The sequence below is a fragment of the Molothrus aeneus genome, chromosome 1 (assembly GCF_037042795.1).
Source record: "Molothrus aeneus isolate 106 chromosome 1, BPBGC_Maene_1.0, whole genome shotgun sequence".
Lineage (NCBI taxonomy): Eukaryota > Metazoa > Chordata > Aves > Passeriformes > Icteridae > Molothrus > Molothrus aeneus.
The window spans coordinates 95,105,161-95,132,967 of record NC_089646.1 but is presented as its reverse complement, the minus strand read 5'-3'; the positions used below and the strand labels follow the sequence as shown (position 1 = coordinate 95,132,967).

Here is a 27,807-nt window from a genome sequence, read left to right as displayed (position 1 = left end):
TAATCAATTCAGTCAGTAAACTTTCAGGCTACTAGATTAGCTTGCCAGGGGTAGGGACAGCATACTCTCTTGTTCCACTTCCAACAGTGATGCCAGCATTTTCTATAAAGCATTCAATTGTAGAAAATAATCAAATTAATTAGAAATTGGAATTGCTTATTAAAGGAAGTATTTTACTTTTATTAAAAAACACCAAACCCAGAAATATTGGAAATACAATAAAAATTCAGCTGGAATGAACAGTGACAGACCTTTGACCATTTGATGGCTGCTGGGTGCCCATTGTCTTTGGTAGCTTCACAGCAGGGAAGAGAACATACTTGCACATTTCAAAGGAACAATGTATCCCAAATAATTCTACATTTTTGTTTACAAGCTTAGCAGTAAGGCCAATGACTAAGAAAACTTTGGGATTGAGCTACTATTTCCTTGCTAAAGCTAGTAATTCAAAAGCTAAATCTGGGCAAAAACAAAAATCTAGACTGGCCACTTGTCTGCACAGATCACTTTCAGTGTCTGTCGTTCTGGCATTCATCACACCCAGTCAACATGTTAAAACCTTTATATCACTTCTAGGGATCCCTGTCCCCATCAGCAGTCAGTAAGAAAAGAGACAAAATGCAGCTGATCACTCTTGTTAGTCTGCCTAACGACCAAATGCAGAAACATTTCCACTGCTTCTTTAGGTAAGGTTAACAAGGTGAACTAGAACTGTGTCAGCCTCAGCTTATTGTCTTTGAAATTTAAATTAAGAAAAAACTTTATGGCTGTAATATCTATCTACCTCTGTAGCACAGAAGACAAGTGCTTGCATATGAACATTGTTTGCACAAACCAATTAATGTATATAAACAAATAAAGAGAGAATTTATTTTTAAGGAAATCACTACCATAATAAAGTCAGAGCAGGCAACAATATAATTGTCCTTGCTAGGTAATGACACTGGACTCATAATATCATGTAATTAAAAAAAAAAAATTAACATAGGAAGTAGAAAATTTGATTCTAAAGTTGCTCCATGGAACTGGAAATACTGGACACATATATTCAATTTTTATATGGATTCATACTGTTAGATAAACAGCATCAGATATGCATTGTTTCCAAAACAACTGAATGTTCCATACATGTCTGCTCTTACATTCTGTAAGAGCAGACATCAGCTCAGGTTGGCTGATAATTGGGATACTTATTCATAGGCCAACATGTCAGGCAAGTATCTAGTCTCAATCAGACAAGGTTAGAACATGGGAAAACAGAACAAACAAGAATTTAAAGAAACATCATAAACAGATTTTACATTACTTTCTTAACAAATGCCTTGACTGACACATTTTTCAGATCTGGCTTCCCATCTAGCCTTTCAATCTTTTACTAAAATATATTTCAGTGAAGTTTTTCTGGAAAAAGCGTTTAACAAAATGTGTTTAACAAAACTTCTCATTTACCAACTACACTCCAACAAACCTGGAGGGAACAGCACACATGCTGTTTTATTACTAAGCATAAAAGTCAATGTTCTCAAAACCAGTGTAGCTTATGTAAGGTAAGGCATCTTTACAGCACGGCTCTCAAAAGAAGCAATTCCTTAACAAATGCCTAGTAACAGATGCCTATAAAGAAAAGTCTTCCTAAAAATAATTTCAATATTGCCAGTGAGAAACAGACTAACCACATAATGTTCAACAGAGAAGAAAACCTCTCACTAAATATGTCTCTTTGATTCCTCAATTGCCTATTAAAAAAATTTAGGCAATTGCACTTGTTACTGGAAAACTTGCAGGAAGAGTCTCGCTTGTTGGTGTCAATCTTAAGCATCACCAGTTTATTGTGGTTTTTGTTGCAGCAGGGTTGTTTGTTTGGCTCTCAAAACAAGGAAATTAGTGACCTAATTAAGTCAGTAGTTTGTTCCATACCAGCTATTGACCTTTTTGGTGCTTACATAAAGCACCAAACTGACTATAATATATTCCTTGGTTTCTTCCAACCATACAAACTCAACACAGACTTTACCCTCTGAATCTGCATAGTCTGCAGTATAGATATGACCCATGTAGTCATAAAGGCCGGATGACTTGGTAGACAATTCCATGTGGACTGGAGCACTAAAACACCAGAAGGGCATTCCAGTTTCATCCAAGAGAGTCAGATCCATCACAAAGCAGTCCTACAAACACAAGCAGAAGAGATTACTTCCCTATGTCACGGCACAGTAAGTAGAATAGAAGACATATCAATGGTTCAGAGAGTTTTGTACAAAGGCTAAAACCTCAAAATAAAATTGATAGTGCTTCACTGACCTACTGCAACAAATACTTAGAGATTTCCTACAGAAATCGAAACTGCAGCCTACACACATCAAATGCTGTGCTACAGAAGGTACCGCTGCCAAACCAAATCAGACATTACTTCTTGAACATTTTTAAGCCTTTAACATCTGTTTCTCTCAACTATTAGTTACTTTACCATTCAAATAATGATGGCCCCTTCAATATGAGAAAGTAACCTAAGTTCAAAGTCAGCTGCTAAACTTGTGTGAATGCAGCAATGTTTGCAAAGATACTCAGGGACCACCCCCAAGGCACTGCACACACAATTACCCTTCCAAGCCAGCTGTATACAGTACTCATTGAAAGGCTCACAGCTTCAGTTCTCAAAAAGGTAATATTAATAATCTTGATGTAATTCCTCCGCTTACAAATTCTTGAAAATATTTCTTTGCAAGATTACACAACTAGATAATTTAAAAATGTTAATGCCACTTCCTTGGTCTTGGCAAACTGATAGTTTCACATATCCCTTGGAAGCATAGGAGTCATGTGTCATTGTTAGTATCAGCTGTTCCTTACTCTCATGAGTTCTGAATCATTAAATTAATCAAATTATCTTAATTATGTTGTATCTGTGCTCCAAAAGCGTATACAAACCAACACCACATATTCCTTGCCAAAAAAATTCATTTGGAATGCTTTATTTCTCTGTACTACATAGTTGTGGTTCTGTTGCTCTAACATTGCTTTCACTATTACTTTACTTCAATCAAACAACACAAGGGCAGATGGCACAAACATGAGGCAATATGATACACACAGTTTCCCTAAGCTTTTTACTGTAAACTATGCTGAAAATACAAAATTCAAACCGAACCTAATGATGGTGTAATAAACTTATATGAGCTACAGAATCACTGGAAACAAGAAAGAATCACTATTTTCTGGTCTGACAGCTTGCATATAATAAGCCAATTATAAATAGTAAAGTGGGGTGGTGTGGGGTGGCGTTGGGATGGTGGGGTCTTCCCACACATTTCTGTCCTGGTTCTGGTCAGGATCAGGTTAATTTCTGCAGCAGCCAGGAGGGAGCATGGCTAAGATGCTGATTTTTCTACACCACCTCACCTCATTTCCAGGGCCTAGGAAAGGGCTTTCTTCTCCTTAGGGGTATTGCACCATGGTCAGGTTGCGCTCCATGGTGAGCATTTGCATGCGAATCACTCCCCTCTCTTGTACATTCTTGCTGTTAATATTATTGCTGCTACTCTCTGTTTTCTTATCTCATTCCTGCTCCTATCTCAACCTTGATCTTTACCTTTTGCGCCTCCACCTCTCCTCTCCTGCCCAACACAGGGGAGAGGAAGGGGAAAGCAAGCCAGTGGAGTGTGATTTGGAGTGGTTACAGTAAGAATACTAAATTGGAGAATACCATTCCTAAGCCATGACAATTTCCAACTATGTGTACTTCAGCAATTAATTTTTCATTAAAAAACCCAGAAGTGCCAAGGAAGTTTTTAGGGGTTTTTTTGTTTATTTAAAGTATTAGCTAAAATTCAAATAAATTCAAAGTAATGGAATGTCCTGCTTCTGTGGCTGATATTATCTGGCCTTCACATGCTTTAAGAATTTTAGAGATTTATGGTAAAAATCACGCTGAATTCAACCCACAGCTATATGCTGACATGTTCCATCTCTCATCACAAAATGAGGTTTAAAAAAAATACTGTACTCTTTATTTTGTCCTAGAAACAAATATTAAATATAATTTATGCTGTAAGCACATGGGAGAATGATTAAAACTGAAAAAACTAAAGACTACAGCCGTAGCTCTCTGTTTCCTCTGACAGATAACTTCATGAATGCTTATGTACTACTCAGGATTTTTTTCATTAAAAAAAAAAAGACTCTGCCAAGCAGCTGTTAATCCTATAAAATCATAGAATGATTTGGGTTAGAAAGGACCTTTATAAGTCATCTAATTCCAACTCTCCTGCCTCACCATGCTCAGCATGGAGTGCCCAGTTTAAATCTACCCTCTTTCAGTTTAAAAACATTGTTCCTGGTTTTGTCACTACATGCCTTGGTAAACAAAGTGTCATCAAAGAGTATTCCATTCCAAATTTAAACAGGATTGGCAGAAACAACAGTTTCATTAATTCTGATGGGTTTTTCCAAAAGAAGCGCTGAAATTGAAATCAAATGTTGAACTAGATGATTTTTCAGTAGTGCTTAAATTATAGTTATCAGAATCTTCACAACTTCTGAAATATTCATGCTGATAAAAGTATATTTAAAAATATTTGCCCTCACCACTATTGCAAAAGCTACAGAACCACTCTGAAACTTTGTTTGAAATAATTCTTTTAGGAATTTTATCCAATAGAATGTGTGAGCATTCCTCTAAAAATAAAGAGTTAATCTAGCTGACTGATGTACCTGACTGGAGCTAGGTGCTGACTGTGTGGATGTGGACTGTAGTTTCCTGTGTCCACTGGCATTGTAATATTCCCCAGCAGTTCCTAACTTTCACTGCACATACAGCACCAAACTGCAGAGTATTTCCCCAGAGGTTCAAGGCTTATTGCTCACAAAAAAAAAACCCAATCAACCAATCAAAAAAACCAAACCAAAAGAAATAAAAAACACAAAACAAAAAATAACACTCTCACACCAAATTAAAAAAAATCCTCACAAAAAGTACATCTGCAGTACATTGTTTTGTCCAGCATTTCCAAGTGGGCTGGTCAGTCACAGCATCTTTGCTGAGAGGAAAGCACTGGAGCAACTACACACAGATAATGGGTCTATCATGCAATCCAGACTCTATGAGAGAAAGGAGAGAACTCTTTTCCTCAAAATTCACTTTTTTTTTGAGTATTGGAATAGAGTTTTGTCCAGTTACAGACAGCTTCTACAAATCAAAAGGTTGTTTAAAAATTAGCCTATTTAGGCTGCACAAACATAATTCTGTTTTGAGGTAAGCATTTCCAGAAACAAAGAATATTTCTGACCTTTACATTGCCTTTAAACACATCTGTTTCCCAGCATATGCCAAGTGTCCCAATAATAGGCAAGTGCTTCCTATTATCCTTTAAGTTTACAACTACGAGCCTCACGTATCCATTTTCAATGTCACCTGAAAATATAAACAATATACAACATTACACCAGTATAAATCAATTTGAGCCCAAGTACACTGTAAATGTTCTCTTATCTCCTTTCCATGTCTTTTTCTTCCCACTCACCAATAAGAAACCCTGGCATACACCAACAGCTAAATATCAAGCACTTTATAGAGGAATTAAGTTGCAGTTTGGAGCTTTGATTCTGTGATCCACAGTAGAAACTGCAGATAAAAAAATCTTTTGTATTTTTTAGTACAAAAATAGGAATACCACCTAAAGAACTTACACAAGGATGCAAGGAGTAAATTTCACACTCAGCATTTCAATTTCATGCCACCAGTGCCTCCATAACTTCCCATTCCCCAGAAGTCAAGCTCAACACTAACACACAAAATAAAACAATGAGATACCTCCCCAACCTTTTTTTTCAAGTTATTTAAATCTCTTATCTCTGACTGGAAACTCAAATAACCCAATACAAAGGGTACACAGATAACTATTCCTCCTTAGAAAGGATAATGCATCATTTAAATTGACATGAAGTATGATTTGATTTGAATCAAGTTTTTAAATTACAGATTTTTTCATTTTTTAAATAGCTCTCCAAGGCCCCTGGGGTTTTTTTTTGGCATAATTACTATGATTTGTGATTTTTTTAATACTACATATAACCATATTTCTTTGGAATCTCTTCCTCTCCTCTCAAAAGAGATTGGCTTTTTTTTTTTCAATTTTTTTTCCTTTGCTATCAGAGAAGGAAAGTTAACCAGGGAATCCAACAGTCATAACTATAACTTGGGGTACATCATAGTGAACATGATCTGACTACAAAGAAAAGTGAAAATAAAAGCATCACATCATGACATAAGCAGATTTCTTGGTAGGACATCCCTTAAACAAGTTTCCTTGAACAAGAGATACTCTCTCAAAAGAGCAAAACAAAAGCACTAGTGACCTCAGTAGAAAAAAGAAAGTATCTAGCACATGCAGGAGACAGATACAAAGGGAGAGAAGAATTCCCAGGAACATAATGCTTGTCAGGATGCAGTAGTAGGTCCTGGATGGTAAGGTAACAAGTGAAGGGACTTGCAGAGATTTAAGATGCAAGTGACAGAAGTAAAAAAATGCAGAAGTGTTTTGCCTGTGACTCTCCTTCAATCAAGCTCAAGTAGCAGCATGAGGCTACAGACAGAAGCAGCGACATCAGGAAGACTGGCTCTGAGTTCAGTGGCTGCATCCACTGAACTCACAGGTGTCACACTGCACAAGGTCAGCAAAACCTCTGCTTGGTGGCTACTTGAAGCAGATAGCTGGAATCAGTGATGGAGAAAGAAAGCCCACACTTGAACACAGAGGCCAAAAACTTCTCTGAATTGGTACTGTAGAGCCAAGCAACTCCCAAGATAGAGCTGGCCACAAACCAATGCTGGAAAGGCATCACTCACCAGTGGGGAGTCCAAAGAACACTTATGGAAAGGAAGCAGCCAGCACATAACAGAGAACAACAGCTGCAGGTTTTTCAGTACAGACACTGTTTGGAATAGGAGTGTGAATACAGTGAAACCAACATGACTATGCCCAGGAAATATTTTGTAGGAAATACTTTGTTATAGTTGAAGGAAAATGCAATCCTCCAAACTGTGATACCCACTTTCAGTGAAGTGCAAAAGAAGTCAGTGAGGAAAATGTAAGCAGAATTCATTTCCAGGATCCGGCTCAAAGTAGAAAAAGGCCGTAAGTTTCCACCTGTCCAAATGGTCCAGTTCCAAAACCTCAGTAAATCAAATTCAATGACAAAATTTCATTCAAGGTAAAAATATCTTATTGAAATATTTTACTGACTAACCACTGAAAGTCCACATTTAAAGTTGAGCTTTTATACAAGAAGCTTGAAAACACCAGTCAACAAGCATTTTTTCCAAAAGGACTACTTGGTTATGCACAATTCCAATCTGAATGGAAGTGTCCATTTCTCTTACTCATTCAGATCAAATGAAGTTTGAATGGAATAAAAAAGGATTGAAAAAAGCATTCTTCTGCTAATAAATTAATGAAGCCCGGGACATCACTACTATTGCATGGCATTAATACACATTGCTAGATAGATCATCTGGCTATGATGTGTTGCAGTTACCTCTTAACTTTAGCCAGAATGGAAACAGGCAACAGATCAGGAATCTGAAGGCTAATTCTTAATGGGTTGGTTAATCCAGACTTTATATATGTTTTTTTTAATATAAAAGCTCTATTTCAGTCCTCACATTCAGGAGGAAGGAAAAGCCTGCCTAGAAACAAGCAAGAAACTGAAGGCTAAGTAATGAAATCTCCCCTTCCTCACTCCAGCCAGATGAGAAAATGAAATTAAAGGGCAGGATAAGCTATGTTAAACATACAAAGAGAAACACAGAGGAAGCAAATTGGACAGGGCTTTCTTCAGGCTGAACCAGACTTTGTTTCATTGTCCCCTTATAACATCTCTAGTCCTTGATTCATGCAAGACACGCATAGCAACTGCAAGCAAAGCAGCAGAGTAAATTATAGGGAACAAATATTTCCAAATAAAGGTAATACCAACCAAGAGAACATATATCATGTAGACAAACCTCAGGGGAAAGAAACAAATAGACCAATAGTTCCAAAGCACTTATTTTAGCTAAAAGCCAAGAAGTTTGTTTTGCTAACCAAGCCTTTGTTGCAAGTTGTCATTTGATTGGTATTTTCAGAGGAAAAGCTATGCTTAACAGTAATTTGGGTGCCAACAACCAGCCTTATCACACTAAAATCATTACTTAAACTTGCAAATCAATCTTCAAGGTCAAGCAAAACATTTCAAATGTCTGATGTGAAATTTTACAAACAAAGCCTAAAAGTTCTCTAAATACACCAAAATCAATCCTTACATTTTGCAAGCACAACACATCATTTTACATCAACAAGAAATGACATTGAAAAGCAAAAGCTTAAACTACCATGTGGCTACAAAGCTGTGCTTAAAAAGCTGAAAACCTAGGTAAATACATTTCAAAAATATTTATGAAGAAGTCGGATCCATGGCTTCTGGGAGTCACATGAAAAGCCTGTCATAACTCTTCCTGAAAACAAGGAAAGTTTTCTAAATATTTTCAATTCAGTTACAACATATTTAACATATTCACCCTACAGTACCTGTCAAAGAGACCATACTACGAATTCTGTTGACATGAAAAGAAGCATAAAATAAAATGCTAAACCCCAACCAAAACAGTGCAAAAACAGCTAGTTACTGCAATGCAAGTATAATAACAGGAAAAAAATCTGTAGCCATACACATTCCATCTGATTGGTCCAATGAAGTGTGACATAACCTTTTTTAATTTAATATTAAGAATTCAGCAAAATGAATTGAAAATGGAGTAGCAAAGTGCAGCACAATATTAATATATACTAACAAAAAGCAGACAAAAATTAATCTTAAACAAATCAGTTATTCTGAAAAATACAAATGGGCATTCTCTGGTAACCTAGGAATGCCTAAAGCTTCTTAGTGAAAACCAATAAATAAGTAAAACAACAGAACTAGCTCACAACTGGTATGTGCCTCAAGTTAGGGAAACTGTCATGGGTATGTTGCATCTATAATTTAAAATAAAACTGGACTGGGTAGAGAATTTTCAGAAATAGCAAGACTTCCCAGTATGTTGCAGGACTTCCATGCTTCAGAGTCCTCCCAGAGGATGGGACAGAGTGTATTATTAAAATGGACCCTAAAAACAAAACACAAACCATCCAACACAACCAGTTTGGAGAAACCTGGCCACATTCAGCAACACCATGTTCACCAGAATGAGAAAAATTAATAACAAATCACAATGAAAAATGTGACAGCAGACAGCCATATGCTGCCTCACTACACCTTTTTGGAGGAAGTCAAGCATTTTCCAAAAGGAATTATTGTGCAAGCACATGGAAGGGATTAGATGACAAATGAGCTTATTGTCTGCAGAACCATGGCTTTAGCTGTCTGATGTCCTTTGAGACCAGAATCTGATGGCTGTCATACTGCTGAAGGTCACAAAACCAAAGCAATTCAGAAAACACTTGTGAACGTAAAACAGATTCTGTAACTTGCAAAGTGAGATGGCATCACAACTGTAGCTCATGGACACTTGCTGCAATTAGCATGAACATCAGCTTAATCTTTTGTGGAAGTAGCTTCTAAGCAGCAAGAACGAGATACCAAGAAAGGAAGTATGCCACATAATACTTTTTCTTGTGCAACTGTATTGCTAGAAGTATACCATTTTCATTTTAGAAAAACGTGATATTCAGCAAAACAAGAAAAACCAACACAATCCCAAAAACCCACGCCTCTGGCCAATTTTGAGAAGATTTTTTTTCTGAGAACATAAAGAGTACTCTTGTACTACATAACACTTCAGGCAAGATTTCTTGCTACATGCATAGACTTTCACTGTAATTTTATCCTTAGAAGTCTTGCTTTAATTCAAGCTTGGCACTTTTCTAAAATCTGAAAACATGTATATTTCAGGTTCAAGGACAACAACACTCCACACCGCATAAGGCTGCAATCTAAAGCGCAGTTCTTGGAATCACCAAACACAAACGAGAAAAACCAAACCAAATCACGGGGAAATTCCGCAGCCCTGTAAAAGAATTCACGCCTGACAACAGCGCCCTCTACTGACAGAAAAACAATATGGTCTGAAATCCACACCGCTCAGGAGTGCCGGCATCAAATAAAAATACTGGGGAGCAATAATTAATTTACAATACTTAATTCTAAATTAAATTAATGACAGTGTTCAATTTTAATATTTTAATCTATCTCTGATTACAGAAAGACAGCTGTGTAGCTTAGGAAGTTATGCTGAATTTAAGTCAAAAGAGAGATCACCCATGTATTTTTCAAAACCCCAGTACAATTATGAATTTGGGCTGTATGAGAAGAACAGGGATGGGCAATCATGTCTCATGGAAAGAAGAGCTTAAAACTGAATGAAGCAGCAGAAGAAGACTGAAACTGTTTTCCACACAATGAAAGGATGTCAAAACAGGCAACCTTAAGCTCACCAAAATAGAAACTTTAAGATTTAAAGTTCACAGTAACTTGTACAAATGTACCTAAACATTTAATCTGTCTGTGCACCCAAAGTATACTTGAGGAGAATTCTACAGAAACAAGATTCCAATATGTATCGCTCTCTCCTTTATAAAATACATGTGAAAGAAACATCAACCTGCATCAAGAACTGTGCCGGTGTATTATTAATGTAGCACGGAACTAAAAGACAAGACATAGAAAATCTGCAGAATTTGTGTGCCAGGCTGACAGTGTCAATTAACAGCAGGCAGTCTTCTTACAGAGCAGGCTTAGGATGCCACACAAAGCACCATGCAGATATAAAGAAATCACACCACAAACAGAAAGATAGCTGACTCTTAAAATTCCATTGCAGTTTCACGCCTTAAAACAGAGAAACTGGATATAAGAAGGAAAGATGCAACAGCAGGGATCATTTTTAAAACAGACATTATTGCTCCATCAACTTTACGTTTTCTGCAGAAGAGGCACTTGAAGGATCCACACAGGTACATGCAGTTTCTGCCATGCAGATCAAGATGCAGCCTGTAGTCATGTAGTCCATATTCTGAGTCAATATCATCCAGCAAAGGTTTATTAGGTGGAGGAGAATATTGACTTGAAAAAAAAAAAAGATAGAATTTAGCAAGGGGAGATGACTTAGTAAAGACATAACACATAGGCCAACATTGAGACTGTCATCTTAAGACAGTTTCAAAATCAAACACCTCTAGTTCATTATGCTTCTTTTAAGACACTACAGTGTCTAATATTGCTGATCAGCTGTTCAGCCTACCCAAAGGCAGAAAATACAGCAGTCAACTTTAAAAGGTACATCTGTTAAACTTCAAAACATGGACTTGTCTACAAAAAAGAAAAAAGCATCAGCTCAACTACAAATATAAAAGTCCACTAGCTCTAGAGACTTCTCTGAAATAGCTAATATTGAAATAATTTTGTCTGTGGCTAACTAAATAAGTACTGCACACAAGTGACCTAAAGAGACCACATGCCAGAGGCAACTGAGCAACTTCTACATAGGATTCAATTTAGTACTAAGGGAGATGGTGTTAAATCTTACATTCTGTGTGAGAAGAGCCACACTAAGTTATAGTGGGCATTTGAGACTACTGGTAGATACAACAGTATCTGACCAGAAAGCTGAGTGGGAAATAAATTCCCCAAATACTATTCTAAAGCTAAAAAATCATACAAACACTTCATAGGAAACCCAGCTACTTTTTCAAAAGGATTAAAAGATTAATGCAGGCGCCTAACCAGTTTACCAGAGTTTCCCCTCTCTTACACAGCCAAAGAATACTTCCCTACTTCCTGAAATGTCTCTCTCTTTTCTTTCTGTTTCAGATAGAAAGAGGAAATAAGAAGACTGCTTGTGGAAAGGGAGAAAGTGTGTGCAGTGTATTTCTATCTTTCTCAATATGGCAAGTACCAGTACATTTGTATAACTAAATTATCTTCTTAATAGCATAACAATGGCCATATTTTAGTATGAAAATGCTTCTACAGTTTTTTATTTAGTTGCTGTAACTGCTGTTTATATTAAACAAGAATAGTTAATTACTGCCTAAATATAAACCTCTTACCAGCAGCCAATTTTAACTGTAAAATTCAAAGCTTTATTCAAAAGGTTATCTTTATTACCCACAAAGGAAAACCAAACTTACACAGTAGCAGAACCCAAAATGCTTCTCTCAAGAAGTTGATTATAATGAAGATTCGCCATAACAAAAGCAATTTCATTTTTCCCCTGAAAAGTTAATTAAAGTAGATGTATTTTCATCTGGAAATTCTTTTTTTCACAAGGTCTTTCTGAGCATTAAAATTCATAGATAAATGCTGCTGCTTATTACTCTGTCAATTACTATAATAATGTTAGTAATGGCTTGCTTTAACAGTTGGACTCCTAAAACCTTTACTGTCTTTTCACAAGAGTACAGAATGGTTATAAAAGACTGCAACACTTTTGTATTATGGGGAAAGAAAGAGAAGCCAGCTATGCCAAGGCAAAAATTATGAGAGCAATCCAAGAATTGTACTTCCCTAGCTTCTACTTACCACTTTAAAAAAGATACCTAAACAGAATCAAACAGCACTTATTCCCAACTACTGAAGCATCGAGTTTATTTTCATGTGTGAGGAGCTATTTCCAAAGAGGGCTAACATCAGTGAGGAATACAGAATTATTCAATAGAAATTGCGAATTTCAAAGTAAAAATTGTGTCTTCACCAGATTATTCACTCCTGGGAAAACATTAAAAACATAACCCTCTATAGTCAAAGAAAACATCTATATGAAAACTAAATAGAGACAGAGGTACATATTTACTTCAACAACACAGAATGCTAGGATCTCAGGTTTTTTTCTTTAAATGCATTATTTAAATCCTACATTTACAAACACCCAAGTCAATAGGAAAATTATTCACTGCCATACTTTTCTGAAATATGGGCAACTACTGTTTTCATCTCTCTGGGTTACCAGAAAATTACATCCTCTATTCAAACTTGTGGCTTTTTAACTACTCCTGTATTTTCATAGTACAAAATTACTGCTATAAAGGATTTAACTAGGGAGATCTATCAATCACATAATTTCTCAGCCTTTCTCTATCCAAATACCAGGAGGCCCACATAACCTGCCCTTGGTTTCTGTTATGCAGCTACGTACTAAAAAACAAGATGTGTGGCATTTACAATTATTACACCCACTGACACTTAACTACCTCATATTACTCTGCCTACACAGAGAGTAAGAACTGCTGTTCAGAAAAAGAAGCAGGGACTGTATGCTAGATTGAGGCACTCAATTTTTAACAACTATGTGGAACTTGGTTATGATTGAACCATTTTCAGGTGCTGAAAGAGCTCTCTTTCCAAGCATGGATGGGGCCAATGCATAAGCAAGACCACAGAGCCAACAATACAGGGACACCAGTCTACAAAACTTCTGAAGATACGAGAGAAATGGTTGTTCATTTAGCACAGCTTTTCATAGACTGAAACAACCTGTAACAGGTTTATGCTGGTCAGGCAGTCTCAAGTTTTCTAGGAAATAGACTTTCACTCTTATCTTTAAGAGTGAAAGAAATAGTCCTTCTGCAGTTTCCAACGTTGCCTCTGGTGATTGTGCACATTTGAGGCACCATGTTTGCAGCTGGAAATTAGACAACTTCCAGGAAATGTTCACAGCCTCCCCATGGAAAGTTCCTTGCCAGTGCCAAATAACCTAAGTCGATGTCAACAGCATAACTGAGGGGAGGAAAAAAGAGCTGCCACCTCTGAATTGAGATCAAGAGCAAAACACCTGAGATAGGCTTCCACAGCACCCAGCCCTGCATAGCAACAGGCAGACACAGAGGTCCCAGTGCATTCCATGCAAAGATGCAGACCCCTTTTGTGTAGAAGTCTACTTTAGATGTTCTGCACTGCCCTCTAAAGACACTCATATCTACACCCACCCCCAGAGGCTAACTGCTTAGCTTAGACTCTTAATACCAAGAATTTAATACCCCCAAAAGGGCATAATTTACAGCATACCTACTGCTGGAGCAGGATACTGCTACCTGGTGGTGCAGATTAAAGCTAAGTTGCTATGTAGGAACTCATCACTTAGAGTGATATGGACAGACAATGGCATGAATCACAGGAAGAAGCACTTCTCAAACCATTCTATTGAAAATTACTCTAGGATATCAAACTTGTGCATGTGAAGACTACAAAATAAATAAAATTAAACACAGTATCAAACACAGAATGATGCATAACTGATCTTCTAATTAGAAGTGGTTTTCTTTAATGTATATATACTCCAGCAACAGCTCTTTAGGATACAATAAATCATCCACTTACTGTCCCTACATGTGTTTCGTGGTTACTGCTTTAGACAACATCTCATCTTTCAAAATCCAGTGGGAGAAAAAAAGATTTTTTTCAAAACCCTCCCCAAACCCACTACAAGCCAAAAAAAAAAACCCAAAAAAAACCAAAAAAAACCCCAACTCTTTTCTTTCAAATAATCAAATAATAATAAAATACTGAAACAAAATGTTATCTTACCTTCCACATTCCTACTAACAGTCCTGGACTCAGACTGAAGAGCTGGACAAGCTCATCAGCACCAACCACTACACTATTTTCAGTCAGGTTAGCAAGATGGTATTCAGCAATCAAGGAAAATCGACGAGGTCTTTGAAAAGAACATACAGAATGCAGCAAAAGTTTATGTCTCCTTATTCATGTAAAAGTTCAGCCTAATTACATTTTTAACTCTGAAGTCTGACCAGCAGAACATGATGAAAATGGTTTTGAAAGCATTTAGCATGCAGAGTCATAAACTATACATTTGAACAACTACAGTGTACTAGCAGAATCTGAACCCTTAACAAGATAAGAAACAAAAAACACTATATGATCTTCTAAAATACTCTTTTACAAAAGAACTTATGTGCTTGCCCAACTTTTCAAAATACAGAATTACTTTACAATTTGTTTTTGATGCTTTATTGATACTATATGGAATCACTGAACATTTATCACTGTGAAGCAAAAGTCAAAGATCAAATTGTATATATAATGAATTAAAAGTTTGTGTTATTAGAAGCTTTCCTTTTTTAGATTTTTTTTTATATTTTACCTATAATTAAAGCCATTTAGCTCCAAAACACTCTTAAATATAAGTTCATGGACACCCTTATTAACTAATGACACATTTAAAAAAGAGCAGAAAGTAGAGTTTGCATTACCTATTCAGAATGAAGAAAGAAGTCTTTCTAAAATCCTTTTCAGACTTAGGCTCTTATTATATTCAAAACAGTTCCTAGATTTCCACTGGTATCACTGTAGTATCACCTACAACTACACACTGAACACTGCCTGGGATGGGGCATCCACAACCTTCCTGGACAACCTGCTCCAGTGTCCCACCACCCTCACAGTAAAAAATTTCATCCTAATCAACATGAACCCTTTCCCTGCACTTACAGTCTTAACAGTCATCAGGCCTGTCCCTGCACTTACAGTTTTAACAATGACCAATACTGAAATTGGTGAATCCACTGCCTTCATCTATAGTCACATTTTGTAAAAACCTGTAACTCTGTGAAATAAGTACATCAATCGCCTGCAAGCTTTCTTTTTTTATTTTTCTACATATGAATCATCATCTTGGTAAAACAACTACATTTCCCATATAATTTGACTGCAAGACTTGGTCAGCTAACTTTATACAAAAGCTTCTCTTGATTTATTTCTTTTTTAAGTAAATACTTTTCTTCCAGTTGAGGAACCCAGTGTTTTGTCGGTGAATAACTCTCTCTCTTTTCAGAGCTCTATGGCTAGGGGCTTTGTGTAAGAAGCACGTAGCTGACACTGCACCTACTATATACATAGGCCCAGACCTGTGCTAAGGTCCTTGACAGCAAACAAATACCTGAAATAGACACTTTTCATTTAAATATATTCTTAGACTATAATGTGAAAAACCATTGTACACATTTAAGTTAAAAAACAAGGGACAGGCTGTGGACTGTGTGACTTTATATGCATATGCTGAAGATTGCATGTGTAGTTAAACACCAAGTTCTCTAAATTCACACACACTCCTACCAGACAGAAAATAAATTTTAACAACATAGATTACCTGATTGTAGCCACATAAATACTGATGAACTTTTCCAAGCTAAATTTCTCACAAATTCTCCTAGATTTACATTTTTCTTTCATGCTCATTTGTGTCTATACCTCAGATTCAGCTTTCCAAGTCACGACCTATCAGTCTGCATATCACATGCCAATAGCTACATTAACCTATGAATTAATTTCATAGCTTGCTGGATTGTACTATTTCTTGCTGAAAAGTTCTACCAAAGAAGAGAAGAACATAGAAAGAAAATTGCAGGGAGGCTTTTGAATGAAGAGTTTGTTTAACTTCTTTAGTCAAACAAATGTCAGATAGCTCATACAAACACATTATCAACCAGTTGCACCCAAAAAAATCCTCAAAAATCCTATGTCAAAACTCACCCATTCTTGTTGGGAGGTATGCTTTGGTCAGGAAGCAACGGTGTAACTCCAAATAGTTTCAGGGTTGACAGGATGTCTAAGCATGGCCAGTCTGTACCATGCCAAAGTACAGTAACAGACGTGTCCTTAAATGATAGGTTTGGCTTCTCTACTAAATGTTCTTTTCCATTTTTGTCCTTTAAGACAATTATCCAACTCAACCCAGAGACTCTGTTATTTAGGAATTGAGAGGGGAGAGAGGTGTTTAAAAACAAATTCCCAAAGTGATAAAACTTAAACTATGTTTTCAACAGAATTTTTAAATTTCTACAAGCTGCTACTTATGTTCCTCAGTTTCAGTCATTTATAATTACCACTGTATCTTCCCATTATGATATACATTTTTTAGCTCTAATTCTATACCCCCCCGAGTCATTAATATTTTGTACGTTGTTCTCAAGTAAATCTTTGTGACAAGGCATTGCTTACTTCATAGCTTCTTTGTTTTTACATGGAAGACCTGTATAAGGATCCAGAAATTTAACGAGCCGCATTACTCTAGTTTTGAAGGCAGATGTTTTTTTGAAGATGTATTCTTTCTTCCAGTACCCAGGCTCTTTATCGTGTAAAGCAGCACAGCCCAAAGAAACAGTTTCTGTTTGTTTAGACTTCATTTTCCAAATTGTCCATTTTGGGTGCAAAGAGCTGGAATAGAGTTTCAGCCAAATTCCACTGAAAATAAAAACAGAATAAAGAGGAATAAATTTCAAGAATAGTCACTTCATTTTTTTATATGCACATCTCAGCTACCATTGAGCATAGTGTTAGCACAAAACAAGTCTCATCTGTCTTCCCAAAGATATGGGAGCCAGGATGAAGCTCTGTGATAGCACAGTCATAGTCAGCAAAGTAAGTGAAAACTGACAAAGGTTAAGCAGAAAATTTTGAAAATTCTACCCCAAAACAATGATTTGTCCTCCTCATAGAAAATCAGCTAGTGGGAAAAGTGGTTTAATACCTCCTATTCAACAAAGATAATCTGTACACTTCAAGTTTCACAGATCCAGCTGAAAGTGGTGTGGAGGAGGACAATTTAGAATCACCTTTGTTTGGTGGTATCAATGTCATGTTGATCCCTTCTGTACTCTCTTTGGGAAAGCCCAGAGAAGACATGACTTTCTGAAGTCAAAGAAATGTGACTGTAATGATGGGCTCATCTCTTTCACACCAGGGAAACTATGAGGTCACATTTCAGCCTCTCATACCCCAGTATCTCTAGGACAGTTCACAGAATATTGAGTACAGGAACCTACAAGAACTCAAAGAATAATCTTGTGAATACAGGTTGCCAGTAAGTTTTCTCATTCTGAAGTGCTAGACACATAGTGTACATAACTGTACTAAAAAAAAAAATGAATAGCAAGGGCAACAAATTCTTAAGAGACATTTTCTACCACTTATCAGCAAGATTACCTTTACCAGTTCTCACTTATCCTCAGGCAAACTTACACTGGTGAGTATTGTATGGCATCTTCCCCTCTCCTCAAAGCATCCAAGGACTAGATCCATCCCACACTGCCTCCTACCCATCAAAACTATTCTCAATTCATCAGCCACTGAGAATAAGCCCCCACATGCTGAGAGCCAGGCTCTGCTTATTGATGCAAACCTATTCAGGGATTTTGCAAAAACCTTCCAGCCTGCTGCTCTGCAGATATATACAGAATTCCCCACTGCCATTTTTTGAGACAAAAGTGTCTAAAACACACAGACCAATAAGCTACTGTGACTTGTAAAAGTGGGTCACAGTCAACATGAGTTTTCAACCTTCCTTTCACCAAAAGCAGGGTGGGAAGGGTAACATAAAGGACAATCCCATAACTGAAACAGATTTTTAAGATACCTCTATTTTAAGACCATAAAAGGCAGCCAAGTTACCAGATAATATAAAACATTTTTGATGGAGAAGGAAAATTCTTTTTTAACAACAAAGCTGTTTAGAATTGTCCAGTGATTAAAAAAAGGAGAGATGTCCTTAACACATCACCAGGGGAATTTCAGCTGTGTATCATCCAATTGGTCTTCATCAGCCTAAAAAGTCCAGGAAAAAATAACCTCCGATAGAACTCTCCTGTTAACTAGAAACCCCTTCCCAAGAGAGACATCCTTTGATGGAGAGAGATACTCTGCGTCTTACTGTATGATGCTGAAAAGACAGAGCCCTGTCTAGTAGTAGGCATTTCCTGCATTTTGAAGTTGCAGACTCAAGCAATTTAGTTGACTGAAGATGGACTAATGACAAATACCTACCATCCTCATCCTCACTCTCAGTAACATATTTCTTCTTCCTTTCCCAAAACAGTGTTGTGCAAGCAAAGAAATTAGTTCAAGAAACTCAAAAATTCAACTAGGGCAGGGCGACAGAGAAGAAGATGAAGGAAGACTTGGAATCACAAGTGTTTAGAAAGGTATCACTGCCCCTTTATCCTCAACTTCTGAAGAATTCAGGACAGATAAATCAAAAAGGCATCCAACAGGGAAGCACAAGCTTGCCTCTTTCACAACAGAATATATGCTCTTTTTGCCTCAAATTATTAATACTCATTTCAAGGCCTCTTACTGGACATTCCTACGACAAGCCTTTTACTCTAATTCAAATGCCAGAATCAGGCACATCATCATCAGCCATCACTTGACCACAATGCCCAAAAGACTCTGTGCTCTCACTTCCTCTCACACCGGCACGTTCTTCTGGTGATCAGAATCCTCAAGTTTTTGCAGGCAGACCATATCTGTGGACCTCCCACACTGCATGATAGGGAGGCTGGAATGCCCCATGCTGGGGCACGGAGGGTGCAGAAAGGGGTGGGGGGGGGTCATAAACATTTTCTTGTCTTCAACAGCTATATTGGAGACATCAGTGCCAAGAACTGCTCAAGCACACTCATTATATGAACAGCCAAAAGACAAATCACTACATTAGGCAGCACAGACATACCACAATGAAAGACTGATGTTCCTGTTGCATCAAGGACAGCACCCTGTACATCAAGGACAGCAGAAATATCCTAAAAAAGATACTCCATCTAAAAACCAAGGTCACGTTTGTCACAGAAGTATGCAGGGACTTCAACTAAAACTTCTGTTCATATACTGCAAGACTCAGGGTCTTAAGAAGGTCCCTTAAAATCCATCAGGAAGAAATGACCTGGTCCCACTGAACAAGTCAGGCTCCTAGATAAGGGAAAGCAACTCTTCCCCAAGTCCCATTTGTGCACTTACACTAATCTCTGTTGAGATTAGAAAATGGAAACAGAGATCGTCGAGATGGAGACAGATGAATCATCTTCCCCTGGACAGCCACAGTGATTTTATCCTGCCTTACCACCTGAAGTGGAAAACACATGCCAAGACTGGTAATTTGTGTCAACTATGCAATTTTTATCTACCCTTACCTGCTGATAGCCTCAAAACCTAAATCTGGATTACAGATCTTCCCTTTAAATTCATCAGTTCTAAAGGTATCAATGCCAAGGTAAACCAGTTGATTCACCATACAAGTTTCAGTAAATAAGGGAGAAATAGATTAATACCAGGTACAGCAACTTCCTATAGAGGAAGGCATTTTCTCATTCAAACAATACTAATGCAGTAGAATCCTAGAAAGAAAAGGATGCCCACATCCTAGTTACCACATACCAACCAGGGTGTCTCCTCTTTACACTTTGACAAAATTATCATCATATTGGAGCAATTTATGAACTCTGAATAAGCAATCCTTATAAAAAAATGTGTTGGTATTTATCTTTGTCTCTTTTGTTCGCATTAGAAATCACCAACATTTCACAAACAGAGCAACAGATAAAAACCACTAGTGGATCACTTGATTGAATCAATCCCTCTGCAAAAAACTGATGAAAGAATTAAGTAAGTAGGACTACAAAATTGTGAAAGCTATGACAATTTCATAAAGCTGCTGGAGACAGACCATTAAGGATCGCCTGAACTGAGAAGTTTGTGCAGGTCCATGTGAATACAAACAGAAATTTTAAAACAAAAAAAAGTGCCAACAGCAACACTTCAAAGTACTGGATTTAGTTTTTGCCTCATAACTCCCATTAAACAACAGGCCCTACAAAGCTAGAATTCCATGCAACACATGCTGTGGGCTGTGCAGGGCAATTTCAGCAGAGTAACTGCCCATAGGTGCATGCATCAGTGCTCTGGCATCAGAGAAACTAAATTAGAAGGACTCATAATTCAGGCAAACACATCTACTGCACAGCTGAGACGTTCCCTCTTCCTTACTTATCATTGGCCAGCTCATGGAAGCGCTTATTCACACAACCAACAGCCAACAGGGACACAGCATCCAAATAGGAAAATATCTTTAGCAGCATTTCTGATGGGATGCTGGAAAAGAAAAATGAATACTGTTAGACATGCCTGCAAACTCCAGAAATGACAATGGCAGAGAATTTTAATTTCAAACCAGACAAAAACAAAAGAGGTGAAAACCAGCAGGTTGTAAACAGATGAATCAAAAATCACCTGAAGAGTTAAACTGTGGAGTTTGAGTTCTAATTTCATTCTCTGGTATGTGGCATTTGCCTAAAATAATTCATGACAACTTATTCAAGTGGCACAGCACAATTACCTGAAAAGTTATGGATTTGTACTTTCATTAAACTTTGTTAACTTTAACTATGTTTAACATGAAACCACCTTGTTTTGCTTCACAAGCAGTTTCTTACTGCTTGTGCCATGATTTTAACATTTTTTCCATAACCAGCATTTGCAAAACTGCAGATGCTCCCTTTTGACTGCTGTGTCAGGTGTCAGGAAGCACCAGGACAGAAATGTCCTGGTCTAACAGCAAGATCATGCTCTACCTCATCATAATCTTCAAACTGTACATGCTCAGGTGTCTTGTTCAGTTTTTATTTATGTCAACAGAAAGATGTGAACTTCAAAGTAAGAGCCAAGTGATATCTTGAAAATGCCAATGTCTCTGTGCACCTGGAAGGCTGCCTGAAATGCAGGTGCCAGTCTAAGCATGGCAAGCAGAACATACCCTGGAGATGAGCCAATGTGATTTCTGCATTAACAGACAGGAATCTCATACCATTTGAGCAGTACCTCATAACTGCACAGAGTTTAAAATACATGCATTTTATACTCTAACTTCCTTGAGCATTGAGTATGGCTACATCAAAATCACCACTGAAAATAAAAGGTGCTTTGAAAGTCAATACTCCAGCTGTGCCTCTTGTCCTTTTACTACTGGGTTATTTGCAACACTTGTTGATTAATAACACTATTTCAGAAGCAGAGAGCTTTAAAGGGTAGCACGATAATGCCAATATGTCAGTGTTTGTATTAAACTCAGAATCTTAGTTGCATTGACATAGAAGCAACATGCCAAAACTGGCACTGTTATTATGTGAAATAACTTATACACTGTAAGCCCAAAGCAGTTAGTGCACTCATTCCAGAGATAATTTAGAAGTGATACCTTAAAAGGCTGCAGATTAGCGAAAATAATACACTTGATCCAGAATTTTCAACCATATTCTTTTTCTTTTGGAGGAAGTTGAAAGGATTTTTTTTCTTTTTTCTCTCACCATTACGCCCATCTGACAGCACTGAAATACTAAACTGGCCATCCAATGCAAAACAGAGAAATCAATACACAGGAAGCTATCATGTAGCCATTATATTTTCTGAAAAATCCTTTCCTTAGGATTTTTTCTCCTGAGAAGCTGAGAGGCCTCAGGAACAAAATGTAAACAATGGTTATCTGCTGCTGTGGAATGCAACAGGTGGATCTGTGATTGGTCTCATGTGGTTGTTTCTAATTAATGGCCAATCACAGTCAGCTGGCTCGGACTCTGTCCGAGACACAAGCCTTTGTTATCATTCTTTCTTTTTCTATTCTTAGCTAGCCTTCTGATGAAATCCTTTCTTCTATTCTTTTAGTATAGTTTTAATATAATATATATCATAAAATAATAAATCAAGCCTTCTGAAACATGGAGTCAGGTCCTCGTCTCTTCCCTCATCCTCGGACCCCTGTGAACACCCTCACAATATCAAATGTATAAAACAAGGAAAACTAATTACTTTCTCAGGTAATATATTCTTAGAATTTTTTTGTGTAAAAATGTAACTAATTTTCAAAAAGAAAACTCACAATTCTACTGAAAGTGCCTTTTCACTGTCAAATAAGAAGAGAAACATTTACCTTGTAGCAAATATGCAGCAGCCACTTATTCCTCCCCTTCATCCCAATCCACCATTCTCAGCCTCTCTATACACTAAGATCCGCTTGATGACTACCAATAACCAAGAGACACAGAAGCAGTTGAATTCTGAACTGGCTTTCATTGAAGGAATAAAATAACAATTTTTATTCTCAAGGGACAACATTGCCCATGACTTGCAAAGGAGTTGCTGAAGGCTTCACGTGGCTTGGAAAACGTACATACTCCTTATGAATTTAGAAAAGAACACAAAGGAAAACCACGCCAGAAAACATTAGAAGGTGGACACAGGATCCTAAAGTAGGCCAGGAAAGCAAATCTTTTCAACTCAGTGTATCTGACCTAGAAATCTCTAAGATATGAAAATAATTACTGCAAGCAGTCAAAAGACAGCTTACAGGGGGACTTCCACTCTTACTCCTAACATAAAGACATACTCACCTCTCAATGCTCACATTTGGTTTCTGTTTTATGGGAGGTGTCAAGTGCAGACTTTTAATTCCAGCATTTACAGTTTCAGAACATTCCCCAGGCCTTGTAGCAAAGGTCCTTAACCTACTTGTAAGAAGGAAAAGCTGTTAGGAGTCACATATTCACAAAATGAAGAAATACACATACTGTGCACACTTAGACACAATATTTCAACCAATGCAGGATGCAGGGAATACATCACATGACAACCATTATTACTTGAACAATTACAACAAAGTTAAAATACCTGGCACGAGGAAGATTCAGATTTAAACTCACAGCTGTCAATCCTGTAATACACCTCTCACAGCAGCCAAAGGGAATAACAGTGTTCCCCCAAATCAGTTTGAATGCAGTGGAGATCTATTATCCTTAGACAGCAGCACCACCGCTTGGCCACCACAACCAAGCTCCCACTGAGGCCCCTGCAGTAAGTCAAACTCACTGATTAATCTTCTGTTTCACAACATTACCCCAGAGATATTTTTGAGCCACCCAACTCTTCTAAGTTATTAAAAGATACCAGATAAAAACAATACCTTGAAACTTCCTCAGAAACTGTTATGGTTCAAAAAGAATTCGTATACTTTTATACTATACCATGCTCTTTACTTGCATGAACAGCAAGAAAGGAGATTTAATCCATGAAACAGAGAGCAGCTAACAAGCTCTAAGGGATGTCCAGATGTTAGACAGACAAATTACTGTATTGTTGGTAGAATTGCTTTGTTAATGTTTAGAGCTTGACACGCTTCACTGATTTCAGACCTAGGGTGAGGTTAACAAAGCTTGGGAAGAAGGATGGCCACTGCCAGCAGACACAAAGAATGCAGAATTCACAGGCCACAAGGATACCTGGAACAACTCCCAAGATAACAAAGAAACTATTAAAGCCAAGTCAGCAATTGTGCTGAAATTAGCTCCTAATAAAGCCTCTTATTTGGCCTTATCATAATGCAGAGCACTAGGGCTCAGGAGCTCAGTCCCTGGGTAGGGACCGGGTGCCCGAAGCTGGCTCGCTCATGCCAAGACCGCAGGGCTACCATCTAGCAAGCATGGTGATTATCAGCTCTATAGTGATTGCAAGCTCTCAGGATTTCAGCTCTGCTTGCTAGGTAGTGGTGCCCTGGGCTGGAGGCTGCAGCAGACGGAGAGAGAGGAGAAGGAGAAGGCGCAGGCTGTTCCACGAAGATGGCTTTATTTGGGGAGGTCCGTGAAGGGTCTCTGCTCTTCTTCTTTCTCCACTAATGGGGTACAGTATGCTTCTTTTATAGGGTTGGAAAGGATCCAAGCTTGACCAATGGGTAAGGGGTTAACATGACATTGCCTTATAGGGTTACCGAGATAGGTTAGGGGGTGGAGGACAGGGAAACAGGAATTTTCTTTTGCTGTTTCAGCATTCCTATTGTTCATATCCTCCATGGTGCTTTTCCTAAATCTATGGGGTTTACTACAGCTCCAGCTTCCAGAAATGTGAGATCACGATCACTGACCCAAGAAACTCACTGGCTCAAAAAAGATAAAGACTGAGCATGCAAATTAGCATGAAAAGCAAGAGAATCATTATCCAATAGAAGATAGAAAACTAATTAATAAGAGAATTATGTAACTTGTAACCAATGAAAGCTAATTCCTTCCTTAACTAAAATGTATAAAACAGTAAAACGTATTGATAGTTGGTGTGTCAGCTTTGTGGATTCGCCACCCAGAATCCCCTTCTGTGCAGAACTGTAAATATATCAAAAACCTCAACCCTGTGTCTGGATTGGCCTCTTGCACATCACAGTGAAAGAACCTATTTTGGCAACACTTCCAGATCACAATTTGGATAGGAAAGAAAGGAACTTTGCAAATTTCTAACACAAATTCTTGTAATCCAACCGCTCATACATTTTTCCAAGTTTTCTGATAAGAAGGACTTCATAAGCTGTAATTGCAAACAAATACTATCATTAACCCACAGAGAAATATGGAGACCAAGTTTCAATCTTAAACCAAATACACCAAGCAGGCACAACTCCCCATTCACTGCATTATTGATATTTTAAATTGCCAGCAGATTTCCAACACCTGGCCAAAACAGCTCTGGGTTTCTAGGAAACCAATCCGTATGGGGGGGGGGGGGGGGGGGGGAATAGCTATTTTTAAACTATATGGCTACCATATACATTTAATACCTACTGATTTTGATTTAAGATTGATTTATGCTCAAAGAAAAATAAAAAGAAATTAACAACTCTGGTCTACATTGTCAACTGCACTATGTAAAAAAAAAACCAACAATCCAAGACATTTTACTGAGAATTGTTATAAGCTTAACAAAAAGAAATGCATATTTCAGCCTGGGTGCCAATTATTGATAGACCAACCAAATTAACAGCTACAAAAAAGTAGTCTTATAATAAAGACAATAGAACCTGGAGATCAAACAAGGGTTTTACTCATGTATCATTATCAAGAACTCCTAGATGATGAGGCACTAACAAACTGCCAATAAAGGGATTTAGAAACACAAGTTGTGATCAACAGCAGCAGCACTATCACTTCTGTATGTCTCAGGGCAGCACATCCCAGGCTGTTCTGTCCTGAATCCATGCTAAAAGCAGAGAGTTTGGGCATACTCTATAGGGACACAACTTCACAGACTCCAGCCATGGGACTAATTGAGATAAGAAACTGGATTCTGGATTTTAAAACACACTACCTTGGACAAGCATAACCTGCATAGCCTGTATTCAGTCCTTCTTGCTCATTTAAACCACCCCCCCTTTCTTCACCCCACAGAGAAATATCTGAGGAAAGAAACATTTTGCCCACACATGCCTTGAAAAGTTTAATGTAACAGCTATTGTTTTTGTAAACTTCAATTTAAAAAAAAATGCAGAACTTTTCCATCTTCTAAAACAAAAATATTCTCAAGGTGTGAAGAAACAAACAGCAAACCCAATCCATAAATTACTTTTCAAGTACTGTGGGTGCTAAGATTTTAAATTAGCATTAACAGAATGCTTTTACATTGCATTGACACAGCTTGAGCAGACAAGCCTAAGATAAAATCAATGACAGCTGTTACACCCCCTCTTCAGAAACTTCTAGAACCACTGAGATGATCTTATGTAAGAAGCACAACTTCAATTGCTTTTTCATTAGCTTTCAACCTATGTGGCTCAGTTTTGTACCAGTATTTTCACTTTCACACCCTGTAATACTTGCAGTGTGTCTTGGTTTTTTGATGGTCAGCAAACAATTGTCTTTCAAGTAACATTTCAAATAACATAAACAAAGTTTTAAGTAGTGATAACACCTCTACCTGTTAAAGTGTATCTGGGGGTAAACAAAAATAACAATAATGTTTTGACATGGGTTGGTTGGGTTTTGTTCCCTCAGCTAACAATTTCAGTCTTTTTAAAGGTGGGTATTACCCCAACCCATTTGCAGGTTAAAAAAAAAAAAAGAACCACCAACAAACAACCAAAAACAGCAGGGGAAATGAAACTGCTCTGAAACTCAAGGTTGAAGAAATGCATTTGCAGAAAAATCTGCTTTCTCAGCTTTGCCTCTCAGACTGACGCTTTAAAATTTTGAAAGCTAAATCTGTACTGTAAGAATTTAGGTAATCACACCTTCCACAGTGAAATCCTCTTATTTATTACAGAGGCCTAACCACATAAAGTAGACATTAAACTAACTTTGTGTATTCTCATTATAGCATCTCCTCCAAGCTGAAGGACATACCGAAGTTTAAGCTCCCCTTCCCAGGCAGAGAAAAAAGTGTTAAACCCAGGCCTCCGTGCACCTGCAACACCAGCGTTTTCCCACTGCAAGGTGTCCGTAGGGCCAGTGGAAGGGAGAGCAGAGCACTACGCCCACAGCCCTGGCCGTGAAGAGTAAAGAGCTAGAAACCAGAGTCGTGGAACAGGTGAACTAACTTTCCTAGAGAAGCAATGGGAGCGAGAGAAAACAGCAAACCACCCTCCCCGGAAAAGGTGAAGAAGGCCGAGCAGGCAGCCCCGGGCCGGCAGAGCCCCGCTCGGCGCGCCCGCGGTTACCTGCCACGGCCCGTCGCCATGGCCGCTGCGCCGCGGGACAGCGGCGGCCTCGCACCCCCAGCGGGGAGGGCAGGCGAGGGACAAGCGCTGCCACTTCCCGTGGTACGCCCTGGGGCGCGGTGGGACGGCGGCAGCCCGAGGGAGGCGGTGCCCGGAGCGCGGGCTAGGGAAGGCGGGGCGGGAGCACGGCCGTGCGGGGACTCGGGGAGCGTTAACGCCCGGGGAACGGCAGTGCGGCCGCCATGAGCATCCTGGCGCCTCCCCCGCCCCACAGGGAGCTCGGAGCTCTCGGGCACTGTGTTCTCGGGTCTCAGAATCACAGAACTGATTAGGTTGGAAAATGCCTCTGAGATTACTTAGTCCAGCCTATGACCGAGCACCACCATGTCAATTACACCACAGCACTGTGTCAATTCCACTACGCGCCAATACCAGTTTTTCCTTAAACATCTCCAGGGTTGGTGGTTCCACCACCTCCCTGAGCAGCCCATTCCAATGCCTAATCGTCTTTTCTGTGAAGAAAT

General features: G+C 38.3%; 1 protein-coding gene across 2 annotated transcripts; it reads right to left on the bottom strand.

Moving 5' to 3' along the window:
* Nucleotides 1-1,775: 1,775 nt before the first annotated feature.
* Nucleotides 1,776-27,329, bottom strand: FBXO15 (F-box protein 15). 2 transcript variants are annotated; one of them, XM_066561119.1, is made up of 10 exons: nt 27,284-27,329; nt 23,205-23,318; nt 20,809-20,913; nt 16,990-17,232; nt 16,522-16,731; nt 14,557-14,686; nt 12,165-12,247; nt 10,952-11,097; nt 5,286-5,410; nt 1,776-2,168 (listed from the first exon to the last, which is right to left on the bottom strand). In XM_066561119.1, exons 1-10 carry the CDS (start codon nt 27,301-27,303, stop codon nt 1,899-1,901), a joined length of 1,446 nt encoding a protein of 481 aa, XP_066417216.1. In that variant the 5' UTR covers nt 27,304-27,329; the 3' UTR covers nt 1,776-1,898. The 2 variants fall into 2 exon arrangements, with proteins under 2 accessions (XP_066417216.1, XP_066417224.1); XM_066561127.1 differs by having other exon boundaries at nt 23,205-23,321; nt 27,284-27,303.
* Nucleotides 27,330-27,807: the final 478 nt, after the last annotated feature.

What these genes read in the sequence shown, in the direction of transcription:
- FBXO15 (XM_066561127.1), bottom strand. Translation starts at nt 27,303, where the DNA reads ATGGCGACGGGCCGTGGCAG. An exon ending in CCAAATGTGAGCATTGAGAG is followed by an intron (nt 20,914 to 23,204) that starts GTGAGTATGTCT and finishes TTTCTTTTCCAG; the next exon opens with CATCCCATCAGAAATGCTGC. An exon ending in ATTTTGGGTTCTGCTACTGT is followed by an intron (nt 11,098 to 12,164) that starts GTAAGTTTGGTT and finishes TTTTTTTTCAAG; the next exon opens with TCAATATTCTCCTCCACCTA.